This window comes from Plodia interpunctella, chromosome 28, assembly GCF_027563975.2.
Source record: "Plodia interpunctella isolate USDA-ARS_2022_Savannah chromosome 28, ilPloInte3.2, whole genome shotgun sequence".
Taxonomy (NCBI): domain Eukaryota; kingdom Metazoa; phylum Arthropoda; class Insecta; order Lepidoptera; family Pyralidae; genus Plodia; species Plodia interpunctella.
This window is the reverse complement of record NC_071321.1, coordinates 2,387,387-2,411,775: the sequence shown is the minus strand read 5'-3', so window position 1 is coordinate 2,411,775 and position 24,389 is coordinate 2,387,387. Positions and strand designations below refer to the sequence as shown.

General features: G+C 36.8%; 1 protein-coding gene across 7 annotated transcripts in view; it reads left to right on the top strand.

Annotated features, from left to right (window-relative positions):
- Nf1 (Neurofibromin 1) overlaps positions 1-24,389 on the top strand; it is a 67,842-nt gene that overhangs the window by 17,583 nt on the left and 25,870 nt on the right. For 4 of the 7 annotated variants that reach the window (XM_053766180.1, XM_053766177.1, XM_053766176.1 and 1 more), the window contains exons 16-47: positions 350-394; positions 1,089-1,188; positions 2,157-2,295; positions 3,410-3,515; positions 3,924-3,987; positions 4,723-4,894; positions 5,432-5,574; positions 6,091-6,199; positions 6,982-7,088; positions 7,387-7,521; positions 8,066-8,220; positions 8,776-8,933; positions 9,433-9,576; positions 10,205-10,300; positions 11,910-11,992; positions 12,955-13,090; positions 14,078-14,168; positions 15,163-15,337; positions 15,558-15,741; positions 15,946-15,998; positions 16,763-16,963; positions 17,582-17,704; positions 18,167-18,305; positions 18,865-19,029; positions 19,097-19,198; positions 19,848-19,985; positions 20,540-20,720; positions 20,994-21,100; positions 21,675-21,751; positions 22,206-22,399; positions 22,893-22,996; positions 24,332-24,382. In XM_053766180.1, coding sequence (XP_053622155.1) covers positions 350-394; positions 1,089-1,188; positions 2,157-2,295; positions 3,410-3,515; positions 3,924-3,987; positions 4,723-4,894; positions 5,432-5,574; positions 6,091-6,199; positions 6,982-7,088; positions 7,387-7,521; positions 8,066-8,220; positions 8,776-8,933; positions 9,433-9,576; positions 10,205-10,300; positions 11,910-11,992; positions 12,955-13,090; positions 14,078-14,168; positions 15,163-15,337; positions 15,558-15,741; positions 15,946-15,998; positions 16,763-16,963; positions 17,582-17,704; positions 18,167-18,305; positions 18,865-19,029; positions 19,097-19,198; positions 19,848-19,985; positions 20,540-20,720; positions 20,994-21,100; positions 21,675-21,751; positions 22,206-22,399; positions 22,893-22,996; positions 24,332-24,382 — 3,977 coding nt within the window. The remainder of the gene's footprint in view (positions 1-349; positions 395-1,088; positions 1,189-2,156; positions 2,296-3,409; positions 3,516-3,923; positions 3,988-4,722; positions 4,895-5,431; positions 5,575-6,090; positions 6,200-6,981; positions 7,089-7,386; positions 7,522-8,065; positions 8,221-8,775; positions 8,934-9,432; positions 9,577-10,204; positions 10,301-11,909; positions 11,993-12,954; positions 13,091-14,077; positions 14,169-15,162; positions 15,338-15,557; positions 15,742-15,945; positions 15,999-16,762; positions 16,964-17,581; positions 17,705-18,166; positions 18,306-18,864; positions 19,030-19,096; positions 19,199-19,847; positions 19,986-20,539; positions 20,721-20,993; positions 21,101-21,674; positions 21,752-22,205; positions 22,400-22,892; positions 22,997-24,331; positions 24,383-24,389) is intronic. The other 3 variants (XM_053766178.1, XM_053766183.2, XM_053766179.2) reach the window with 2 other exon arrangements.

The following is a 24,389-nucleotide window of genomic DNA, read 5'->3' as shown; positions in this document are numbered from 1 at the left end:
TTCGTGCAGGGTAACTTGATTGCCGTTGACTGTACAAATAACAAAAGAAATAATAAATAATAATAAACTTTATTCAAATAACGTATGGCTCAAGCAATATAGTACATTAAATAAAGAAAAAGTATATTAAATAATGGTGTCTGAGCTAGAATCATAAATGAACCTGTGTTTCAGGCAAAAGAAAAACAATAAAAAATAGGATACAAATTTACAGACTTACTATTACTTTATAACTGTAACTTACTTTGGGGCTAGCTCAATCTGTGTTGTCCTAATATATTTTATTTATTTATTTATTTATGCCCTTGAAAATGATTTCAAAATCATTAAAATTAATTGTTACAAGCAGCCACGCAGGATATAGGTAGAGGATGTTTTTACAAAAACATACACAGTGAGTATCGATACATTGTTTACTATAGCGAATAAATTATACAATTGTCAAAATTTTCAACGCCATTCTCAAAATTGTTTCTTGTGAATTGTATCATTAGAAATAAAGTTCAGTAAATTAATGCCCAATTAAAATTTACTGTCCGAAAAATGTTGTTTATTTTATGTGTACCGTGTTTAACGACCTCGGTGGCGCAGTGGTAAAGTGCTTGCCACTGAACCGAGAGGTCCCGGGTTCGATCCCCGGTCGGGTCATGATGGATAATGATCTTTTTCTGATTGGCCCGGGTTTTGGATGTTTATCTATATATGTATATGTTAAAAAATATAGTATCGTTGAGTTAGTATCCCATAACACAAGTCTCGAACTTACTTTGGGACTAGTTCAATCTTTGTGATTTGTCCTAATTTATTTATTTATTTTTCAAATTATATATTGGCATCGCCAGTTGTATTGAGTCTTAAAATAAATACCGTAGTATTTAAATAATTACGAATGTTTTTAATAGTTTAGGCCGTTTTCTGTTTCTCTCTTTCATTTTCATATATTTGTTGCATGGCTAAGACTTCTTGATTAGTAATAAATAAATTTTCACTTCTCTTGTCAAGTTCCTTACTATGCTACTATGATTGTCGTGGTCAAATCGACATACAAAAGAAAACAGTAACAAAATAAATCCGATTCTTTTGTTTAGGTTCGGCAGCGCTGCAGAAGCGAATAATGGCGCTCCTTAGAAAGATAGAACATTGCGTCAACGGCGTGCAGCCGGTGTGGGAGGAAACTTTCCGATGTTGGTGAGTCTTTAAAAATGTCTCCTACTAACTGTTGCCCGCGACTCTGCACGTGGTAAAAAGCCTATGTAGTATTAAATGTGTATTAAATGTATGTGTATAAAAAAAAAACCCGAGTTTCCATATTCATTTCGCTATAACTTTGGAACGGCTGAACCGATTTTCATGAAACATGGCTAAGAACAATCGTGATAAAATTATCTATGACACAAAAAAAAAACTAAACGAAAATATTCATCCATTTGGGAACTACGATGCCACAGACAGATGCGTTAAAGTTATAACACCCCTCTTTTTAGCGTCGGTGGTTAAAAATCATCCCAATCCATCGCTATGTTTTGACAGCCGACCGACCTATTTATTATTATATATGTGGTTCGGGTGGAATGTTTCAACTCAATTTTAAAACAGATATCTTCTCGTCCGAGCTGAAATGTTGTATACACGTTTAGTTTGGATGATAATGCATTTATTGTATTATCCATGACCTGATGGTGCACCTAGGATCGGCTCTCGACAAGGGAACTGAACGGTTTACAACACGAACATCATTTTTTGTAATATGTTAAATGCAACAAATTCTCTCAGACAATAAAAACTTTGTGTCGTAGATTTATTAAACTTTATTTTTACATATAAATAAATAAATAAGATGATGAAATAAATAAACTTATATACAACTAGCTGTTGCCCGCGGCTTCGCACGCGTATTTTTTCCATGGAAATATTTTTCCGGGACGAAAGGGACCCCTATGTTCTTCTCTATACTTCCAACAACATGTATGCCAAATTTCAAGTCGATCGTCGAGTAGATCGATTAAGTAGATAGAGCGTGAACAGGTAACAAACAAACTTACTTTCGCATTTATAATATTAGTTAGGATTATAGGATTGCTTAAAGCATTCTCAAGCGAATTAATAGGACAAACATACAATTTTGTGTGTAAAATTGTCATTTTCTTCTTTCTTAGGGATTCCCTATGCAAACTGCTCCAGAAATACCCCAAAGGTCAGGGGGAGAAGCTTGACGACAGCCAGGTGGAGGCGCTCCACCGCGCCGTGGCCAAGAGGAGGGTGTCCCACCACACCAGCAGCGAACACGATTTTGAGGTACAGTATATCAGGTTACACTGCATTGAACTCTAGGCAAGGGCGCAATAACGGCGAATTTGCAGTGATATCCAGTAGGTCAATGTGTTGTTGACTATACATTGTTATAAGCTTGGGAATCAATTTTATATATTTGAAAGTTTTTAGTTGATTGTGCATTGTCAGCATCGGTTTTGATTGAGTTTTATTTCTATTGGTCTGAGGTCTGTATGTCTGTGACGTAGCAGATAAATCTCCAGGAATTCCGCTATCTCATGTGGTAATGAACTTACAGTTCAAAATGTCAGAGTTCACTGTTCGGGAATATTTAGAGTAAAACATATGTGGTTATGTGCAAGTAAAAATTGCGAGTGGTTTATTAGACTAAGAATCAAAATCTAAAAAACCGTTGCACTCCGGGAGTGCCGGCTGAAGTGAAACCTTGAATATTGATATATGAGTATATAGATATAAGTATGTATTAGAGGAAATTAGACGGCTTTAGTTACAACAGCGTGAATGGCCACGTTTTGCGTAAACCAGCAAATTTCGTATGCAACTATGCCGTTCCCGCCCGGCACTGGCAAAGAACACAAGAAGTGCTGGCTTGATGTCGAGGATGATATGCGTGACAATGGTCTGACAACTAGGGATGCCGACCGTGCGAAGTGGAGACGGAAAAGTAGGAAAATAGGCCCTGGACCCCGACGCTAAACGTTTGAGTAAAAAACCGGAATAACGCATTTAATCTCATTCGAATGAGACAGAGGGACCTGAAATTATTCCATTTCAAATTTCCATCCTGTCCACATGTAAATCAAATTTAGTTCACAATGTAAGATTTTATTTTGAGACCATAAATTACTTATTTCTAAACTAGGTAAATATGTTTAAATTAATAATTTCTAAATATCTGAGTTCGGATAATATTGTAACTATTAAACTTCACATATTATTAGCTTCCCATGGGATAATTTTTCCCGGATAAAAAGTTCTTCGTACTCTTAACTACATGTATGAGAAATTTCAAGAAGATTGGTTGAGTAGATAAAGCGTGAATAGGTAACAAAGTTATTTTTTATCATTATTATTTTTATTAGTTGAGATTGAGATATCATCAAACATATCTTTGCAGTTACAAATACAAGAATGGGCGAACATAACATCATTCCTGTGCGCATTGGGTGGCGTCTGTTTACAACGGCGGCCGGCGGCGCTGTGGCCGCACCTGCATTCTCACGGTGAGAAACCCGCTGAGAAACATGTGTTTCTCACTATATAGTATAAAACAGTCGATTCCCGCTGTCTGTTTATCTCTATGTATTCATAGATCTGTGAAATTCCGCAACAAATTTTGATGCGGTTTTTTTAAATACTTTTTTTTAAGCTGTTGTTACTTTTAAATGTATTGCTCGTGATTTACTAGCCCTAAATAAACAATCTTTGTCAAATACCGAGTATAATTATTTATAATATATACTCAGACAAAATTCTACATTTAATATATATTTTTTTTAATGTGATGATACCTAAAGATGTAATTTATTATAATTTTAGCGAAAGCCGGGACGGGCAGCTAGTTGTAAATAATCAAATTTACATACGAAATGATCTAACGTCTTATTATTAAAACTGTGTTTATTTTTCAGATTCGCGAAAATATAACGTCCTGGCTAACAGTTCTCAAGAGGTGCAATATTGTCCGGTCACCCAGTAAGTATTTGATGTAGTCGTGGCTTAGTGAAACGATAGTAGTTTGCAGCTTTTTGAAAAAACACTTATGATATAAAATTTGACGTGAAAAAGTGCCTGTGAAGGTCTAATTTCTGAATAAATGATTTAACTTCAAACTCTAATATATACAATATACAATATATACAATGTTGGTCACAATTATACCTGAACCGAGCTTCCTAATTACCATTGTTTTTATATTATCATTATCATTACAGCCCTTTTCTTAACCCTTTAAACGCCATAGACACTTTTAGGCGTCGGTCTGAAACAATCCTGAAACCCCAACGACTTCTTAAGCTGTAAGCTTTCCTAACGTACTCTGCCATTTAAGATATAAGACGCCTAAAGGTAAATAAATAAAATAATATTAAGACAAATCACAAAGATTGAGCTAGCCCCAAAGTAAGTTCGAGATATGTGTTATGGGATATTAACTCAACGATAATATATTTTATAACAAATACATATATAGATAAACATCCAAGACCCGGGCCAATCAGAAAAAGAACATTTTCCATCATGACCCGCAAGCACTTTACCACTATATGTATATATACTATTATTATAAAGAGATAAGCGTTTGTGAGTTTGTATGTTTGAGGCGGGTAATCAACGAAACTTCCGAACCTTATATATATCTCTGGATGAAACCCCGGGTAACATCGATATATATATATATCTATATATTTTTTTTTCTTTGTCTTTCCACAGGTTCATAGGCCAACTCCTACGTCTGTTGCTCTGCGGCAACGAGCGCTTCGGCCAACAGATACAAACGCACGTGAAGGAACTCGTCGGCCACGAGATGTCGCCAGCATTGTACCCGATACTGTTCGATCAGATCAAGGCTATCATTGACAAGTTCTTTGATCAACAACAGCAGGTGAGAATACACTTCAAGCGTGTGTTTCCCGCCCTAAAATGGAACTACTAAGTAAAAGGTCTACGTTTGCCAAAGCCCACTTCTTCTGCACTTCTCATCAAGTGTGTTTGCTATCAGATTGTCACTCAAATCGCCCAAAGGCATCTGGCATGACTTTACAACATAACAGTTATTTACGATGCTGATAATCAACGCGTTGTTCCCCGAGGAGCAATATTATCGTTGAGCCGTGACCATTTTGTATTGCTGCAGCACACATACTTCGTATGTGAGTAAAAATCCGTTTCACGTGGGAATTTCAGGAAATCCATTCTTAGTGCTCCCCTACACTGTCGTAGGAACCTATACACCAAATTTCAGCTTTCTACGCTTAGTTTCGGCTGTGCATTGTCTGTCAGTCTGTCAGTCAGTAACGCAAATATATATATATTATATTTGCACTTAATTATTGTACTTGTATTATTTTTTAATTTTGATGTATTATAATGTTCTGTTGCTGTAAGTGAAGTTTTAATCTATTTGATAATGGTGTAACAGGTGATGCTAACAGACATCAACACACAGTTCGTGGAGCACACGATCTTCATAATGAAGAGTATTCTGGACAACAAGAAAAGCGGACAGCCTTCTGAGCATCTCAGCACCACGTCTATTGAGGGACTCATGCTGGCTATCGTTAGGTAAGGTGTTGGTTGGTGGCGTCGACTGACCCACAATGGGGTGGTACGGCCACGTCTTGTAAATTACGCAAGGAACGGTCTGCGAAAAAAAATCTGGTGATGATATGCGTGACAATGGTCAATGTTGGCGTTGTGTGGAGACGACACAATAGGAAAGCGGACCCTGGGCTCCGACGCACAATGGCTGGGAAGTAACTGGGGAAAACGCTTAGAGACGAGAGAGACAGAGATTTTTATTTAATAAAAAAAATCTGATATCTCCATAATTTGTTAGCAAATTGTTAATTAATATCTGGTGTTAGTAAACATGTAGGTAATGGAACGAAAAACAGGCACTTGCTGTCCAATGTCGCTGGATTGGGTCCGCTACAGTGCGCAGGAGGCTGTTACGGCTGGCACGCCACGCTGCCACAGGGAACTCACTCGCTTGCGAATGATGGCATAAAAGTCATGATGATGATGTACATAAATAAATAAATAAATAAAACAATTATAATGAACTGAATGTTGTTGCAGATACGTCCGCCATCTTGACATGACCGTGCTGTCGGTGCACATCAAAACGAAGCTCTGTCAGGTCGTCGAAGCCATGATGAGGCGGCGTGACGATTTGGCTTTCAGACAGGCAAGATATTATATATTAATTCTTTGGTTTTTTCTAGCGCTATTTGCTAGTTTGGGTCATATTTAGTAGTTTAAATTTGAGCCCCTTTATGTTTAAAGAGTTATCTGATATTCGATACACATCATTAATTCAGGAGCCCGAATCTCATGTAATGAACACTTCCTTCAATTTATCTCTAATATTCTTCGAAGGTTTTAAGCTAATTCACCAACGAAAAATATCGATCTATCGACGCGTTTGAAATTTTCGGTTGGGCTTTTTTTTTAATCAATGTTCACTAGCATTACCCTCTATACTATTACTACATTCTGATACTCAAAAATTTTCGTTTTAGAATCCGATGTGACGGTACTATATAAAAATTAAATTTATGTCACAGAGTGTTTATTTAGATTTGTATTATAAAATTTTGTAAAATATTAGAGAAAAAAAAAATAAAATAAAAAAAATATATTAGGACAATTCACACAGATTGAGCTAGCCCCAAAGTAAGTTCGAGACTTGTGTTATGGGATACTAACTCAACGATACTATATTTTATAACAAATACATATATTGATAAACATCCAAGACCCGGGCCAATCAGAAAAAGATCATTTTCCATCATGAACCGACCGGGGTTCGAACCCGGGACCTCTCGGTTCAGGGGCACTCACTTTACCACTGCGCCACCCAGGTCGTCAATTTATTTAAGAAAGATTTTATATTATATTACTTTTTTAACTTTAGGTGTGAAAAGGCCCAGTTATAAAACCTTATAAAAATTACCTTCGTTTCAATAGGAAATGAAATTCCGCAACAAGATGGTGGAGTACGTGACAGATTGGGTCCTGGGCACCAGCCATCAGATCGCTCCGCCGCTGAGGGCCGACGCCTCGTCTATCACCAGGTGAGATTGCTATATTGTTTGTTTGTAATTTTGTTTATAGTTAGAAAAAAATATCCCAACTAATACGACCTAAAACTATAACGACCTCGGTGGCGCAGTGGTAAAGTGCCTGCCTCTGAACCGAGAGGTCCCGGGTTCGATTGAGACCAGGGCCAATCACAAAATGATAATTTTCCATCATGACCCGACCGGGAATCGAACCCGGGATCATCATAAGTTGTATATAGTTTGTTTTATTTTAATTCATCTATTATTATTATTCTTTTAAAGAATTGTTTAAATAAGTGTTCTCCATCAGATATTTGGTATGCTGTCGGGAATTAGACCAAGCGTGTATGGAGGCGGTAGCCGCTTTACTCAAGGGTCTGCCTCTGCAGCCTGAGGAGTCCGACAGGGGAGACCTGATGGAAGCCAAAAGCCAGTTATTTTTAAAGTAAGTCAGACTAGTTAATTGGGACCTGTTTGCTGATAGAGTATCAGTAGACCTACCATCAACTTTTACGAATCCAATGAAAATTAGTTCAATAATTTAGGAACCTAAAATGAATCGCATTTATACTATAAATGAAGTCGATAGTACGAATTTGCGACGCCGATCAGTTTAGATCGCGTTAAGAGATGATGGTAAGCCCCCTGATAGTCCATATGTGTCATATCGAACTGATAGCGTAAAAGAATGTGTTTACATAATATATAGGGCAGGTAGGTTAATTTAGCATTTAGTTTTATCTGTCACATTCAACATCATCATTTTCACACTGTGGTCCTCACAAATGCCGGGTTGACACGCTATAAGTAAAATAAATTCATTTATTTCGACTAACAGGGGATCATAAATCAGGAAAACAAAGTAATTGTAATAAATTACAGTTCAATAGTTAATGAGACTAGAAAATGTGGCATAGCCCCATACTACTTATTAATTCATAAGGAAGTGCCCCAGAAGTGGGGACGTTTATTTCTCACTTGTTTCTCAGGTATTTCTCGCTGTTCATGAACCTGCTGAACGATTGTAACGAAGTGGAGGTGGCCGAGGGTCCCGGCAGACTGGAAACTCTTAGGAATGCCACCATACAGGCGATGTCTAACCTGCTCAGTGCTAACATCGATTCTGGCCTCATGCATAGCATTGGTGAGTCAGATTTCACTAGAGAATGTGACGACATCTATCGCGCCACATTAACGTTATTAATGTTGCGTGATAGATGTCGCCACGATAAAGTTCGGATCGTATCATCGAGTGTCTTGTTATTAACATTGATGTCAGATTTTATTCAAGTCGCCTAAAGGCATCTGACATTACTTGAGTACCTACCGGCATCTATCAACCAGTTCTAACAGTAAGAAAAAACATTAAACACGGATTGGTCCCCATGGCATGCTGGGTTTACCTGTAATTTCGAGCATTTAGAATGTACCTTAATGTTTATAATATCTTTGTATATATTGTTGTATCGGCTGTTTATGCACTGAACAAATAAATAAACCAGTGTGCAGGTTTCCTCACGATGTTTTCCTTCACCGGAATCAAATGGTGGTCGTTAAAAACTACAACACACGAGTCAGATTGGTATACACACTCAGTGGCACGAGTAGGATTCGAACCTGAGACTTTTGGATCCACAGGCGTCTTAACCATTATACCCCCACTGCTATTGAAAGTTGAAAGAAACTTTGATGTCCACAGACCTAGGCTACCACCGTGACTTGCAAACCCGAGCAGCGTTCATGGAAGTGTTAACGAAAATCCTGCAACAAGGGACAGAGTTCGATACCCTGGCCGAGACCGTGCTAGCGGATAGATTCGAACAGTTGGTGCAGCTGGTCACCATGATCTCCGATAAGGTGTCGTTTATGTATCAGTTTGTAATTTTACTTACCACCTACAGTAATAGGATCGGCATTTCTTCGTGGTGGTCTTTCCGTTATGCCGGTAGTTTGTAACTTTTTGTGAAATTACTATTATAATATAAAATTTTACGTAAAAAAGTTCGTCTGAATTTCGGTAAGTCTAATTTTAGTAGGATGTAAGAAGGACAATCCTTCTTACACATCATCCTACTAAAATTAGAAATGCGAAAGTTTTTGTATGTATGTTTGTTCTCTTTCACGCAAACTATTGGACGGATTATTATGATATTTGATACACAGAAAGAATATAACCTGGAATAACACATAATTATATATAAATAGTTACTAGTATATGTTAAATAAACGTATGAGGTTTTTTTTTATTTAATTTATATCCAGTATAATTTTTAAGATTTTTGGAATTTTCTTGTAAAGCCATAGCAAAATTAAATTGTTAATTTTATGTTACAAATATTTTTGATTTCTTTTGCAGGGTGAATTACCAATAGCAATGGCGTTAGCCAACGTTGTGTCGACGTCACAAATGGACGAGCTGGCGCGGGTGTTCGTCACGCTGTTTGACGCTAAACATCTGCTGGCGCCGCTGCTATGGAACATCTTCTACAGGGAAGTCGAGGTGAGAAACATACCAGTTTGTGAGAAACATACTACATTTAGTGAGAATGTAGTATAGTTAGTGAGAAAAATACTATAGTTAATGAGAAACATACTACAATTGGCGAGAAACATATTATGCTTATTTTTGTTGTATGTTTCTAATTCTCTTCGTCAATTTGTTTGATGCTAATTAGATATTTAGCAGTAGATACTGGCGCCGCTTCTGTGGTACATCAACAGAAAATTCGCTGTGAGAAACATATACTATAATTAGTGAGGAAAATGCTATTGGCGAGAAACATATTTTATAAATCTCGTGAAAGAACCGGTGCTCAAAATACGAGACATCTTTATCTATCTATTTAGTACTAACAATTTTTACTACAAAAAAATATCTTACTGGTCAAAATTATCAATTCAAATATCTGCTACATCGATTCGAAAAAAATAACCTAAAAATTGAATACCTAACTATCATTATTATCATTGAATAACCTATCGCCGGTTGACTGTAAGAGATCCCTACATGGGATAAGTCCGCCGTTGTACAATGTATCGTTCTTGTATTAATTTTGATTAATGTACTTATTTTCGTGCAATAAATTATTTACAAATAATTTACAGTTATTACAAACAAACATTTTCAGGTATCAGATTGTATGCAGACGCTGTTTCGTGGTAACTCCCTCGGCAGCAAGATAATGGCGTTCTGCTTCAAGATATACGGCCATGGATATTTGCAGGTATTTTTTTATGTAACTTTTGCAGTAAGGTATAGTACATATAGGATAGAATATAGATAGAAGCGGTGGTGGTGTAATGGTTAAGACTGTGGATCGAAAGGTCCCAGGTTCGAATCCTACTCTTGCCACATGATGTTTGTATAGTAGTTTTCATAGACCGCCACTTGCTTCCGGTGAAGGAAAACATCGTGAGGAAACCTGTACACTGGTTGATTATTAACTTGTGTGTGAAATGGAGAAGGCAATGGCAAACCACTCCATTAATAGTGCCAAGAAAGTTGTTGTGTGTGTTTCATTCCACGTAATGACCACGACCCTCAGCCATGAGGAATACGACTATGAAGAAGAAGATAGTATATGGATAATGGCTACTTAACTGGATATAATATAAAATGCTATTATATACTCAGGCAAGTAGCCATACCTGCTAATATTATAAATGCAAAAGTTTGTTAGGATCTATGTGTGTGTATGTTTGTTACTCTTTAACACAAAATCTACTGGACGGATTGTTATGAAATCTGGTACACTGATAGAATATAACCTGGAATAACACGTAGAGTACTTTTTAACCCGATATTCCCACGGGGGCGAAGCCCCTGGGCGCAGCTAGTTGCAAATGAAACATACCTACTTGCTGAAAATTTGGAAATTATGGTAATTTAAAAAAGTAGCCATTGAATGTCCGGACATTTCCTGTGGACACCCTGTTTAGTTTGTAAGGTTTTGGTTATAAGATGAATATAATGCTAGCTCCACACTGTCGCCGAACTCGGACACACGCCGACGCGAATGCGTGAATATTGCGTAGTTATTATGAGCGCTTTTATGCTTTTATTTACCGCAATAAAAACCCTAACAACGTCGCTAATAATAAATATATAATAATAATATTAAAGTTTTATATGTAAATTCCTGATGTAATTATTATATTAAATATTATTATATTATACATATTACTGATTTAATAATTTAATTTGTTTATTTTGAAAACATGTGTTTAAAACTGACTATTGCCTGAAAATAAAATAAAAATATTTATTTTTATTCTTACCAGCAATGTATACCGAATCCGTCAAAGTTTGGCAAATCATTCGACGACCACGTGGAGCCGATATAATACTTTTAAAAATATTTCACGAGTAATATATTTCGTTTCGTCGGGTCGGGAGGTTCCCTCTATTGTGGTCTTCGCGACGGCTGACTCACGCGTCAACTCGTGAACGATCGAGCTAACTAGTTCCCCCCAGCAGGGGTGCTGCTGGGGGGAACTAGTTAGCTCGATCTTTATTTCAATCATAATATGTTTCAGTATACCTTTTGACCATGTACTTTATTGTGTACTTACATTGTTATATTACTGATAAAAACCTATATATAAATTTATATTTAAAAAATGGTTAGCCCTTCTGGCATGATAGGGACCAACACTGTTTGAATGAGTTTCTATCGGCATTTCTTCTCAGCAATGGTCGTTCCGAAATGCTAGTAGTTTGTAGCTATGGTAAATATCATTTAATTTAGAATATGACGTGAAAAAGTGCCTGTGAAGGCCTAATTTCTGAATAAATGATTTTATTTTGATTTTGGTTTATTTGTAATTGTTCAGTCGTTGTTGGAGCCGCTGATATCTTCACTACTGGATCAGGCCGAGAGCCAACCAGACCTTAGCTTCGAAGTGGACCCTGCGAGGTACTTATTATATACTCTCTCTCTCTCTCTGATCTTCGCGAATGTAACCGGGTACAGTTACATTCGGAGCTGTGACTCCCCGCAGCCCAGGGTTCGCGTGATAATTAACAATTATATTTCCAAGATTTTGCTATGATTTTACAATCGGCCGCCTGCCTTATGTCAATCCTCTTTAAGAATGCTCTTATTGCCTATTCTTAGTTAAATTGTAATATTATATATGTGAAAGCCTGGCTGTGGAAACGCTTTCAAGGTTTTCCGTTGGGCCGATTTTGATGATATTTACAATAGACATAAATATAAATAAAATAAATAAATATACAAGGACAAATCACACAAATTCTGCTAGCCCCAAAGTAAGTTCTAGACTTGTGTAATGGGATACTAACTCAACGATACTATATTTTATAACAAATACATATATAGATAAACATCCAAGACCCGGGCCAATCAGAAAAATATCATTTTCCATCATGACCCGACCGGGGCTCGAATCCGGGACCTCTCGGTTCAGAGGCAAGCACTTTACCACTGCGCCACCGAGGTCGTCATAGTTAAAATGACTCGAGGTCAAACATGGGCTGCCGCGGGCGGATCTGCTGGCAACAGCTTTTATATTAATGAATATTAATATTATATACTAGCGGCCGGAGTCGGGTTCGCTCGAGTAAAACTATAATAAAAAATAATACATCTGCCTTACGATGTATTGATGAAAGTGGTACAAACATCCGTCCGGTAATTTTTGATTTTATCGCGTTCATACAGACAGGCGACAGGCTTTCACCCCCCATTATTTTTGAAAAAATAAAACCTATCTTTGGATCTTCTTTCACTATATGCAAACCAAATTTCATCAAAATCGGCCTAGCAGATTAGTCGTGAAAGCGGAACAGACAGACTTTCGCATTTAGTATGGATACAAATGTTAATAGTAAAAAAATATAAAAATAAAATTTCAGACTGGACCCCAATCAGGACATAGAGTTGAACCGCTGCAACTTAACCGACCTGACGAAAGAGGTGTTCGATAGGATCGTCAACTCGGCCGACAAGTTCCCGCCTCAGCTTCGGAGCATGTGCCACTGTTTATACCAGGTATGATATTGCTTGTATAACTTTTTATTAGAATTACAATATACCATTTTGTCTGCCATTCCATTTTATTCTTGCCAAAATGTACATATTATTAAGAGAATCAGTTTTAGCTATAAGTAAATTTCTAACACATAACATCGAATTAGCTCCAAATTAAGTTGGAGACTTGCGTTATGGGATATTATTTATTACAATTGAAGCGGTGGTGGTGTAATGGTTAAAACGCCCGCCTGTGGATCTTCAGGTCTCAGGTTCGTATCCTACTCGTTCCATATGAGTTTGTATACCAATCTGATTCATATATAGTAGTTTTCATAGTCCATCACTTGCTTCCGGTGAAGGGAAACGTCGCGAGGAAACCTGCACACTGGTGGACAGTTTAGTTCACTAGTGTGTATGCGATACCTGACACTAGATGGAGGTAAGTAGTCGTAAAGAGTCAGATGTCAGATGCCTTTAGGCAGCTTGAATAAAATCTGACACCAGTGTTAGCAATAACACACTCGACATGATGATGATGATTTATTACAATATTATATCAGGTTTATTATGTTCAGACATACAAAAATTAAAAAAAAATATTATGTCTGAAATTCTTATGTAAAGATTTATTATATACAGGGTTCCTGGTATCTAACGCATAACCTTCAAAAAGCGCATAAGTTAGCCACATAGAGACTAACATCTTTTGTTCTACGACTTTTGTCTCAACGTAATAAATACAGAAATTTTCCTTCTTTTGTTTCCATAAAACGTTAACTCTATGTTCGATTCCGCTACATAACGCTACTGTACTGTCTCGTGTTGCTCGGCCATTGCATACAGTTAAGATGTGTAGAATAGCAAATTAGATTATATTCTTTATAGAAAAGTCGTAGAATAAAAGTTGCTTGTTTTGATGTACCCGAGTAGTCTTTAGGAGGTTTTGCGTTTGATACCAGTAACCCTGTATATCATATATACAATATTTTTTGTTATTGTTTGTAGGTGTTGAGCAAGAGGTTCGCTCAGTTCCCGCAGACCAGCGTGGGCGCTGTCGGCACTGTATTATTTTTGAGGTTCATCAACCCGGCCATTGGTGAGTTTATATTACTTAACTAGCTACCAGTGTAAAAAAATTATAAATTATACCCCTAAACCTTCCTCAGGAATCACACTATCTATTGGTGAAAACCACATGAAAATCCATGCGCCAGTTTTTGAGTTTATCGCGACGCGGCAGTGGCCCTTGTTTTATAATATGTAAGGGTATGTTATTAGTCTACATTTTCGTATACCTTAAGAACCGGTAAAAATGCGCCGGTCAAATAATATTTTATCTAGATTAAATATTTACAACTTGTCAAGTATACATATAAGACCTACATTGGAGTTCGCTGCGCCGCTTCTTCTTCACCTGCGCTTTGGAAGTTAACAGTATAGATTTTAAGTAATTTTTTTGACGTCAACAAATTATGTTCCTAAATTGAATAAAGAATTAGAATGTGATGTAGCCAATCGTAATCATGAAATGTCTTGATGTGTCAACTGTTCATTAAAAACAAAGACATTTGTAACCTCAGTTAGGATATAAAATATTAGATGACTGAAACTAATGAAGGCCAGTGTTCCAGCAGTGGGGTCGTTGAAATGGCTGTCGATGATGATGATATTGAACTATTATATCACCCTAAATTAAATAAAGAATTTAGAATAGGGTTTTGATAACTATTCGAAGGACCTTATATTAATAGAAACAGTAGTAAGAAAAAAAACTGTGATAATGACAATGCTTTCTAAGATATGACATAAATAAAATCACGCATTTTGAGACTCGTCCAAACGTTCCATATTAAATGACGTGAAGGAGTGACGTCACAGCGTGCTAAAATATTCGCTAAGAAAGATATGTTTGTTCGACAGCTACATAAAATATTACGTTTATGGTGATGACTTGTTAATAAATCTATCAACTTTCAATCTTCGTATTTAGATCCAGACGCATCGTTGCAGTCTGTGAATCAATCGTAATGATTGTAAATACATGTTTGTTTGTGCGTGCAATGTGAAGTAGCCGACGATGTCGTGTGCAGTGTCGCCGCAAGAGATGGGCATAGTGTCGCGCGCAGTGCCGACGAGCGTGCGCCGCGGCCTGATGCTGCTGTCCAAGATCCTGCAGAACATCGCCAACCACGTGGAGTTCTCCAAGGAGCAGCACATGCTGCCCTTCAACGACCTGCTGCGGGCGCACTTCGAGCAGGGCCGCAAGTTTGTCATCGCTTCATACTAGATACTCATGGTCTACATCTCACTGTCCACACTACTCTACATATAAATTCGTCTACTCGTCTTTAGTTAACCCATGTACATACTGAGCCTTCACACCAGTATTGGGGGGGGGGGGGAAATTCCCAACTTTCACATCATATTTTTTTAATTTTGACTGCAAAAGTATGATTATACTGTATGTATAAAAAATATTTCCCAGGTTCTTCATACAAATAGCATCGGACTGCGAAAGCATAGACCAGACGTCCCACAACCTATCATTCATCAGCGACGCCAACGTGGTAGCGCTGCACAGACTACTGTGGAACCACCAGGAGAGGATCGGGGACTATCTGTCGTGCAGTCGAGACCATAAGGCTGTCGGGAGACGACCTTTTGACAAGGTACAAGCTTGGATTTTCGTTTCTTTGTTTCTAATGAATTAATGATAAAATTTACCACAGATATTGACGAAACCTTCAGGAGGAACATAGGTTACTTTTTTATTGTGGCTTTACCCGAGGGAAACCGGCGCGCGCCGCAATTTGGGTCATACAGAGAATTATATGTATAATATGTGTGCAAATAAAAATTGTATTTTTTTTCAGATGGCGACTCTGCTAGCTTATTTGGGACCTCCAGAACACAAACCGGTAGAATCGTAAGTGCGATGTATATTATATATACATACAAATTAATTGAAGTATCTGTCTATATTTTAAAAATAATTGCATTTTTATATTTAATAGTATTATTAAATTAACAAACAAAAGAAAAATTTATAAGATTTTTTGTCTCTTTGTCTCATTGTTGGTTTAGGATAATTCATAGTAATATTATAAATACGAAAGTCTATCTATCTGTCTGTCTGTTCCGCTTTCACGGCTAAACAGCTGGATGACTAATAATGGGGGTGAAACTGTAAGAAAATCTTATGTTCCGTTTTCGCAGATGTATTCACGCGGGCGAAGCCGCGGGCAAGTTCTAGTGTTAGATAAAATGTAGCCATAATTTACTACACGAATTTTGGTGACCGTTGTATTCGATTTTTTAAATCGTGGCAATGTTTTTTTTTAGATTTGGCTGATGAATAAAAGGAATGAATGAATAGTGATCCCGGCGCGAGAGTGCCGGATTACGCAGCTTTAAGATGCTATTCTATTACTTGCACGCTAGCGCACACCATCACATTTTTATCAAAATATTTTCTTAGCGGAAAATACAAAATATTTTACCGCCACACTTTATAAATCATTTCAGTCTCTATAATAGAATACGGTCAAACTTGACAACTTATAATTTATCAAGATTTTTTTTATTTTTCGCTAAAAACTAAAACGGATTGATAAAAATGTGATGGTGGCGATAGGGTGGGCTTACTGTGACTTTAAAACTCATTCGTCGTACATTTCGATTGTTTTCCAGCACATCTGGTCTCCTATTCTCATCGTACGCCCGCTGGTCCTCAATAGACATGTCGTCGACCAACTTCGAGGAGTTCATTGTGAAACACAACATGCACGAAAAAGAGGAGTTCAAGAGTATCAAGAGTCTGAATATCTTCTACCAGGCCGGCACCAGTGCGCTCGGGAACCCTATGTTTTATTTCATATCTAGGAGATACAAGTGAGTTTCTTGATCTGAGTCAAATATTTGTTCAGAAATCACACCTTCACAGGCACTTTTTTAAGTCCAATTTTAATAATATTATTTAACGTTTATTTTCATATAAGTGTTAGTAACAATATAACCTTATAATTTAGTATTAAGTAAGGCATTTCTCAAAAAGTTATTTGTTATTTATTTATGTACTTTTTTCAAACTTTCGCGTTCTATAAAACTAAGTCATCTGCCGCGTCTCTCTGTCTGTTTGCGATAAACTCAAAAACTACTACACGGATTTTCATGCGGTTTTCAGATGAGCGAAGTCGGGATGAGGCCCTAGTCAAATATAAATAAATGTAAATATATTTTACACGCAAGTACCTTTTTTCTATCTTCTTTCATTTAACTTTTATTCAACACATTTTATTTGACTTTATGTGTCAACTGTTCATTAAAAACAAAGACATTTATAACCTCAGTCAGGATATCACTGGATATCATTCAGGAAGAATGTCATTTAACCCGGTAAAACCTTAATGGCTTAAACCAACGAAGGCCAGTATCCCAGCAGTGGGGTGGTTTAAATGGTTGTCGATGAGGATGATGATATTTAACGATATAATCATCTTTCCCGGTCAGAATCGGCGACATAAACGCGGACCTGCTGATCTACCACGTGATACTGACGCTCAAGCCGTTCTGCCAACAGCCATTCGAACTCATCGTCGACTTCACTCACACCAGCTCTGACAATCGATTCAGGTATTCATCCTACTAATATTATAAGCTGTTGCCCGCGGCTACGCCCGCGTAATTTTTCCACCAGAACAGTTGTTTTTTCGAGATGAAAGCAAGAAAGCAAGCAAACTTATTTTCGCATTTACACGGGTTATATGTCCATGGGTAGAATATAATCTGGAATAACACATAGGATACTTTTCATCCCGAAACTCCGACAGGAGCGAAGCCCCGGGGCGCAGCTAGTTGTCTGCGAATGAGTATATATTATATATATAGTATATAGCAGTGGAGTTCTTGTAGCTGAGATTATGATGATTGTCTATAAAAAATAAGAATTAAAAAATACACTATCTTAAAAGCTTAATTTGTGAATGCCTTTAGGCGACTTGAATAAAACCTGACACCAGTGTTAGCAATGACACACTCGATAAGAAAGAAAGCGATTTGCATTTCTTGAGAAACATTCGTCCTTGTGTTTCTCAGGACGGATTTCCTACAGAAGTGGTTCACAGTACTACCGGACGTGGCGTATATCAACATCCACGCGTGCTACATCTACAACTGTAACAGCTGGGTACGGGAATATACCAAGTTCCATGAGGCGATACTAGCGCCACTGCGGGTAAGTTTCTCACTCTGTAAAGCATTCTAATATCTGTGGAATTTACTTTTTTTGCTTTAAAACACTTAAACTTTTGTATGAGATTTTATTTTATACTCTTAAGCAATCAAGAAAGTAATAGACGAAGATTTTACTTTATGCTCAACAGCTTCAAAATTTACATTCACATTACATTTACATCGTAATCATATTAAACTTTAGTAAAATAAAGAAAGAGACGCGTGTACATTTAATTTTATAAACGTATAAATATTCGTTTCGTGCGTAAGTAAAATCGCTGTCCGTTTGAGAATTCTTTTGCTAAACTCATTTAGTCTGTTTCTTGTTTTGTTTAATTAAAATTTACAATTTAGTTTAAATAAATTTGATTTAATTTTACAAAATCTGTTTTTGTATAAAATAAAAAGTCGAATAAAGTGAACATGTCTCGCATAGCTAAAAATATGTATACGTTTTATAATAACGTTGAGTTAGCATCCCATAACACAATTCCCGAACATAATTTGAGGCTAACTCAATCTGTGTGGTTACTCCGTATATAATTATGTTTACTTCACAGGGCAACCGCAAACTGATCTTCATAGACAACCACAGTCGACTGAGCGAGTATGTGGAGATAGAACAACAGAAACTGCCCGGAGCCACTCTAGCCTTAGAAGAGGATCTCAAAGTGTTTAACAATGCACTCAAATTGTCACATAAAGACACTAAAGTTGCTATTAAGGTATGCTGTCTCTCTCTTTCACTCAGAAATTGATCTTTCCCAAATAAAAGGTGTTATTTATTTCTAGGTGGGGCCAACAGCTTTGCAGATCACATCGGTAGAGAAGACGAAAGTCTTGGGTCTACCTGTTCTACTCAATGATGTGTACTATGCCTCGGAAATAGACGAGGTAGGTATATTAGCTTTATATATAATCGTATAACTATATATTGTTAATTTACAATTACGAAATTGTAAATGTTGCCATAATCGAAATCGGTCGGACATTATATCGGTCGGACAGATATACATACCTTTACCTACATAACATACCTACGGTCTCTCTCTCTCTCTCTCTCTCTCTCTCTCTCTCTCTCTCTCTCTCTCTCTCTCTCTCTCTCTCTCATCTTCGCCTATTACCGATTTCTTTCGGGGCTGCGAAGCCTGGCACCTGCGTAGAAAATAAACATTGAAATTTGAAGATTCGGCTGTAATTTTACTACCGCCGGTCGCCTGCTCGATGTCCATCCTCTTTGTGTATGTTATTGTTTCCTATCAGCCGCCTAGGCTAGTGGTCCTATTCTATGGCGCAACCACACACAACGAAAACATTATTAATAACAGTAATAAACTTATCGTAGAAGAACAACCAACGATAGTGGTCCAGTAGTTCGATCTCAGGTGGACGACTTTCCATCTGAGATCGAAAGTTTCGATCGAAAGATTCGAGTTTCCAGGTTCGAATCCTACTCGTGTCAGATTAGTTTGTATACCAATCTGAATCATTTATAGTAGTTTTCATTGTCCACCACACACTCGACTGCATTAATAATTTTTAGGTTTGCCTAGTGGATGACAACCAGTTTTCTTTATCGATCATCAACGAAGCGACACCGCTTAGTTTCATACACAACGACTGTGACAACATAGTGCAGAGCATCATACATATTAGAAACCGCTGGGAATTGAGTCAGCCGGTAAGTTTTATAAGATTTTCTTTCTTTATCTGTTTCATGATCAATGACATAGAGAGGAATTAAAATAAATAGTAGTTTGTCGTTTTAAGTTCAATTTATATTTCTAGAACATATTTTACAACTCGACTAAACTATAAACCCTATTATATTACTAGCTTTTGCCCACAACTTTGTATGTGAGTAAAAATCAGTTTCCTGTGGGAATTTCAGGACATCCCTCCTTAGTGCTGCCCTACACTCCCCAGGGAACCTACATGCCAAATTTCAGCTTCCTACACTCAGTAGTTTCGGCTGTACGTTGTCTCAGTCAGTCACTCAGTAACGGAAGAGTTTTGTATATATTGATTATGATTATAAATCAAGTAAAATAATTATTTACTTATATATAATGTGTTTAAAGAAAACAAAAAGCATTAACTTATTTTATCTCGTCACATTATTATGTCCGTAGATTGTATTTGATTTTTGATTCATAAATGAAAAATATGTAACAATTGATAATAAAATATTGTGTGTATTTCATAACATAATTCCCTATAATCTAATTGTCGCAGGATTCCGTGACGGTCCACCAAAAAATCCGTCCGAAAGACGTCCCAGGCACATTACTCAACATGGCGCTTCTGAACTTGGGCTCCTGTGATCCCAACTTACGAACAGCTGCTTACAATCAGCTGTGTGCTTTAACTGCCACATTCCATCTGAAAATCGAAGGCCAACTATTAGAGACTTCAGGTATGTGAGAAACATATGTATATCACTCAACGCTATACGTTTATTTCCTATGGTCTGAACTCTGGCTATATTTACCTTGGTTTCTACGATCTGTATTTACAAACACCCTCATACAATCACCATCTATTAACCGAAGGTCAACTTATACAGTCTTGGGTTAATGAGAAACCTAAGTTTCTCACTCAGTATGTGTAAACTGATGTCAACTTTTTGTGTAAACTGAAGGCTAATTTTCTCGAAATAATGAATCTAATAATATATGTCCATTGCCAGGTTTATGCATCCCTTCTAACAACACGATCTTCATCAAGTCAGTCAGTGAGAAACTCGCGCACAATGAGCCCCATCTCACCTTGGAATTCTTGGAAGAATGTATACAGGTTATATCAATTGTTTATGTACACAGAGATGCAAGAAAGAGACAGTGAATAGAAATTTAATTAACGTTGTCCAACTTATATTCTCTCTTTCTCTTATCTGAGCGTTTTTCCGGTTTTTTTCTCCATATGTTAAGCGTCAGATACGAGGGTCTACTTTTCCACTTTTTCTTCTCCACTTTGCACGGTCTTTCATGCTGATATTATAAAAGCGAAAACTGTCACGTGTTCACGTATAAACCGCAGAACATATTTAGATGACATTTTGTATGCATACAGTTCAAAACCGACTTCCAACATAAGCTGCTTCTTGTTTCATAAACCTACCTACCCTCAAAGACCAGAAATTGGGTTGATAATTTATGTGTACAAATGCACTCGATACTTATTTACTGCGGGTGAAGCTGCGGTAAACAGCTATGTAGGAATAAATAAATATTTTTAAAATCAAGTTTACAAGCAAACTATGTCTAATTGAGTCAAACAGTAAATTAAAACATGCATTTATCATCATAGTTTTGTCAAAATATTCCCATGTATATATATATAACCTTGCTAACATTATTTATTTTTACAGGGTTTTAGAGGTTCCACAATAGAACTGAAACATTTGTGTCTGGAATACATGACGCCATGGCTGGCTAACTTGGTTAGGTGAGAAATCTATGAAAATTGAAATGATACTCTTATCCCTAATAATATTTTCATTTCAAAAGACTTCAAAGTCAAAGCATTTATTTATTTCACATTTCGCGACAAATTTTAAATTATATATAGTATCACTATATAGTATAAAACAAAGTCGCTTTCTCTGTCCCTGTATCCCTATGTATGCTTAAATCTTTAAAACTACGCAACGGATTTTGATGCGGGTTTTATTTATATATAGTTTGATTCCTGAGGAAGGTTTAGGTGTATAATTTATTAAGGTTTTACCTGAGCGAAGCAGGCACGAGCCGCTAGTATATAAAAAGCTACAAACTACTATCATTTAGGAATGGCCACTGCTTAGAAGAAATGCCGAAAGAAACACATTCAAACAGTGTTAAAAGCTTTTTAACTGTTTTATATACTTTTTTATTATCATTTTTATTGCAAATATGTTCAGATTCTGCAAGCCGTCAGACGAATCTCGTCGCCAGAAGCAAGTAGCCCAAATCCTGGAGAAACTGATAACTCTCACGATAGAGGAGACGGAGATGTACCCCTCAGTGCAAGCCAAAATTTGGGGCTCCATCGGACAAGTGCCCGAACTCATTGACATGGTGTTGGATAGCTTCATACAGAGGAGTGTTAATTCTGGTATGACTTTTCCTTTCTCTTTCTCTCTTGAAGTTATAGGGGAACAAAGACAAAAGAAGACTAAACTCTTCTTTCTACTTCTTAAAAAGAAACTAAAACAATCACCGTAGATTTTACAGCGTTATTTTTAAACTTATGAAAATTGTAATTTGCTTTAACCTAATAAGTTTTTTACATAAATGTCATTTTTGACTAGTCAGAGAGATTTTGTATTCAATGTATGATAAAAAAAAATCATGTCTGTGCGGTAAACCGTTGAGGAGTTCCCTCGTCAGAAGCCGATCCTGGCTGCACCATCAGGGCATGCCTGCAATAATAATGCATTGTCATCCAAACTAAACTTGTGTACAAAATTTCAGCTCAATCGGTTGTAGATATGTGTTACAAGATTCCACCCGAACATTCATATTATTGCAAGTTGGATAAAACTTGTAAAAATTCCCCCACGAATTCTCAGCCACGGCTATTTACTTACATATACATAATTATCCAGGGCTGGGCTCACCAATGATAGAGATAATGGCAGATACAGCAGTGGCCCTAGCTTCGGCCAACGTTCAACTGGTGTCCAAGAAGGTCATCGGGCGAATGTGCAGGGTAACCTTATCTTTTATATTAATTAATGTTTGCTATAGATGTGTCGAAAAATTTATCTTATTACGGAGATTCAAGATTTCATATCGAATGGAAGTTTTCATTCAACCAATCATAATTTTAAAACTAGTGATTTATTGTTTTTGTGACTAGTGATTATTGGTATCTACAGTCTGTCAAGAAAGTGAAGAAAATTTATTTTAAACGAACTACATTTTTTTGCTATTGCAATACCGACTAGGGTTGTCAAGATTGGTTGGCAAATACCCAATGTTGCCAGTCAACAAGAGACAGCGCCCTCATTTAATATCTTCACGTTGTTGTCAGACTGTGTTTTATTATTTGGTATAAAATTATTATGAATTCACTTCTCTATGTTTATGATCCCATATATTTACAGTACATGTGTTAGTTGTAGAGTTTATTCAGAACTTTCCTCAAATATATTGTATAATCGATACAATTTTGTATCTCAGATCAACACTAAATAAACAACTCTGCTTTATTTGTTCGAGAACTGAGATTTTTGTTCGAAAAATGTTGAATATTTTTGTACCCTTGCACGACACGTGTATGTATACATTAAACACATAAATGTATATTGTTTCCGCACTTCATATCATCGCACTAAATATATCTGTTGTTTGGTGTTCACCATCATATGTCTTAAACGTTGTTATAGTACATCGTAGTATAAAAGGAATCAGTTTAATTTTGTTTCAAATTCCTACGCTTTGTATTGTATTTGTATTGTAAATATTTAATGTTAACTTATAAAAATCGACCAAACATCCCAGTTCGCCTCGTTTTGTTCACTAAAATAGAATTTCAGATAGAAAATTATACAATCCATACCAAATTTAAAGATAAAGTGTAACATTGAATTAATAAATGAATTAAAGTAGCGCGTTGTACGAATGGCCTACTGTCTTTGTAGCGTTATAGCGTAGCGTAGCATCGTAAAATGTTTTTTTTACACTACTGTGCAAGTAAACAGGCACACAGGCCCACTTAACTACAACACACGCGCGTTACGGCCATGATCGAATTTTGAACCTCAGTGGCGTAATGTTCACCACGCCAAACCGCTATCTGGAGTTAATAAGTTCAATAGCCATCGCGGGAAAATATTTGTACCTGTGATCACAAATATTTATCTGCGGTCCTGGGTGTGTCATGCTAGTTTCAGTGTTTGTGTCCGTGGGACCAAACTTAGGGTGAGTCGATGAGTGTTGTCCATTTAGAAGAACTTAATGTTTTACAAGTTACACAACTTGAGCATCCTTACATGTAGTATCTGGAATTCTGTTGGAGTGTACAAAAGTGGATGTTTTCCAGGCCCTATCCAAACTGCCTAATAATATCCTGGGTCCCGTCACCCCGGCCACAGTGAGTT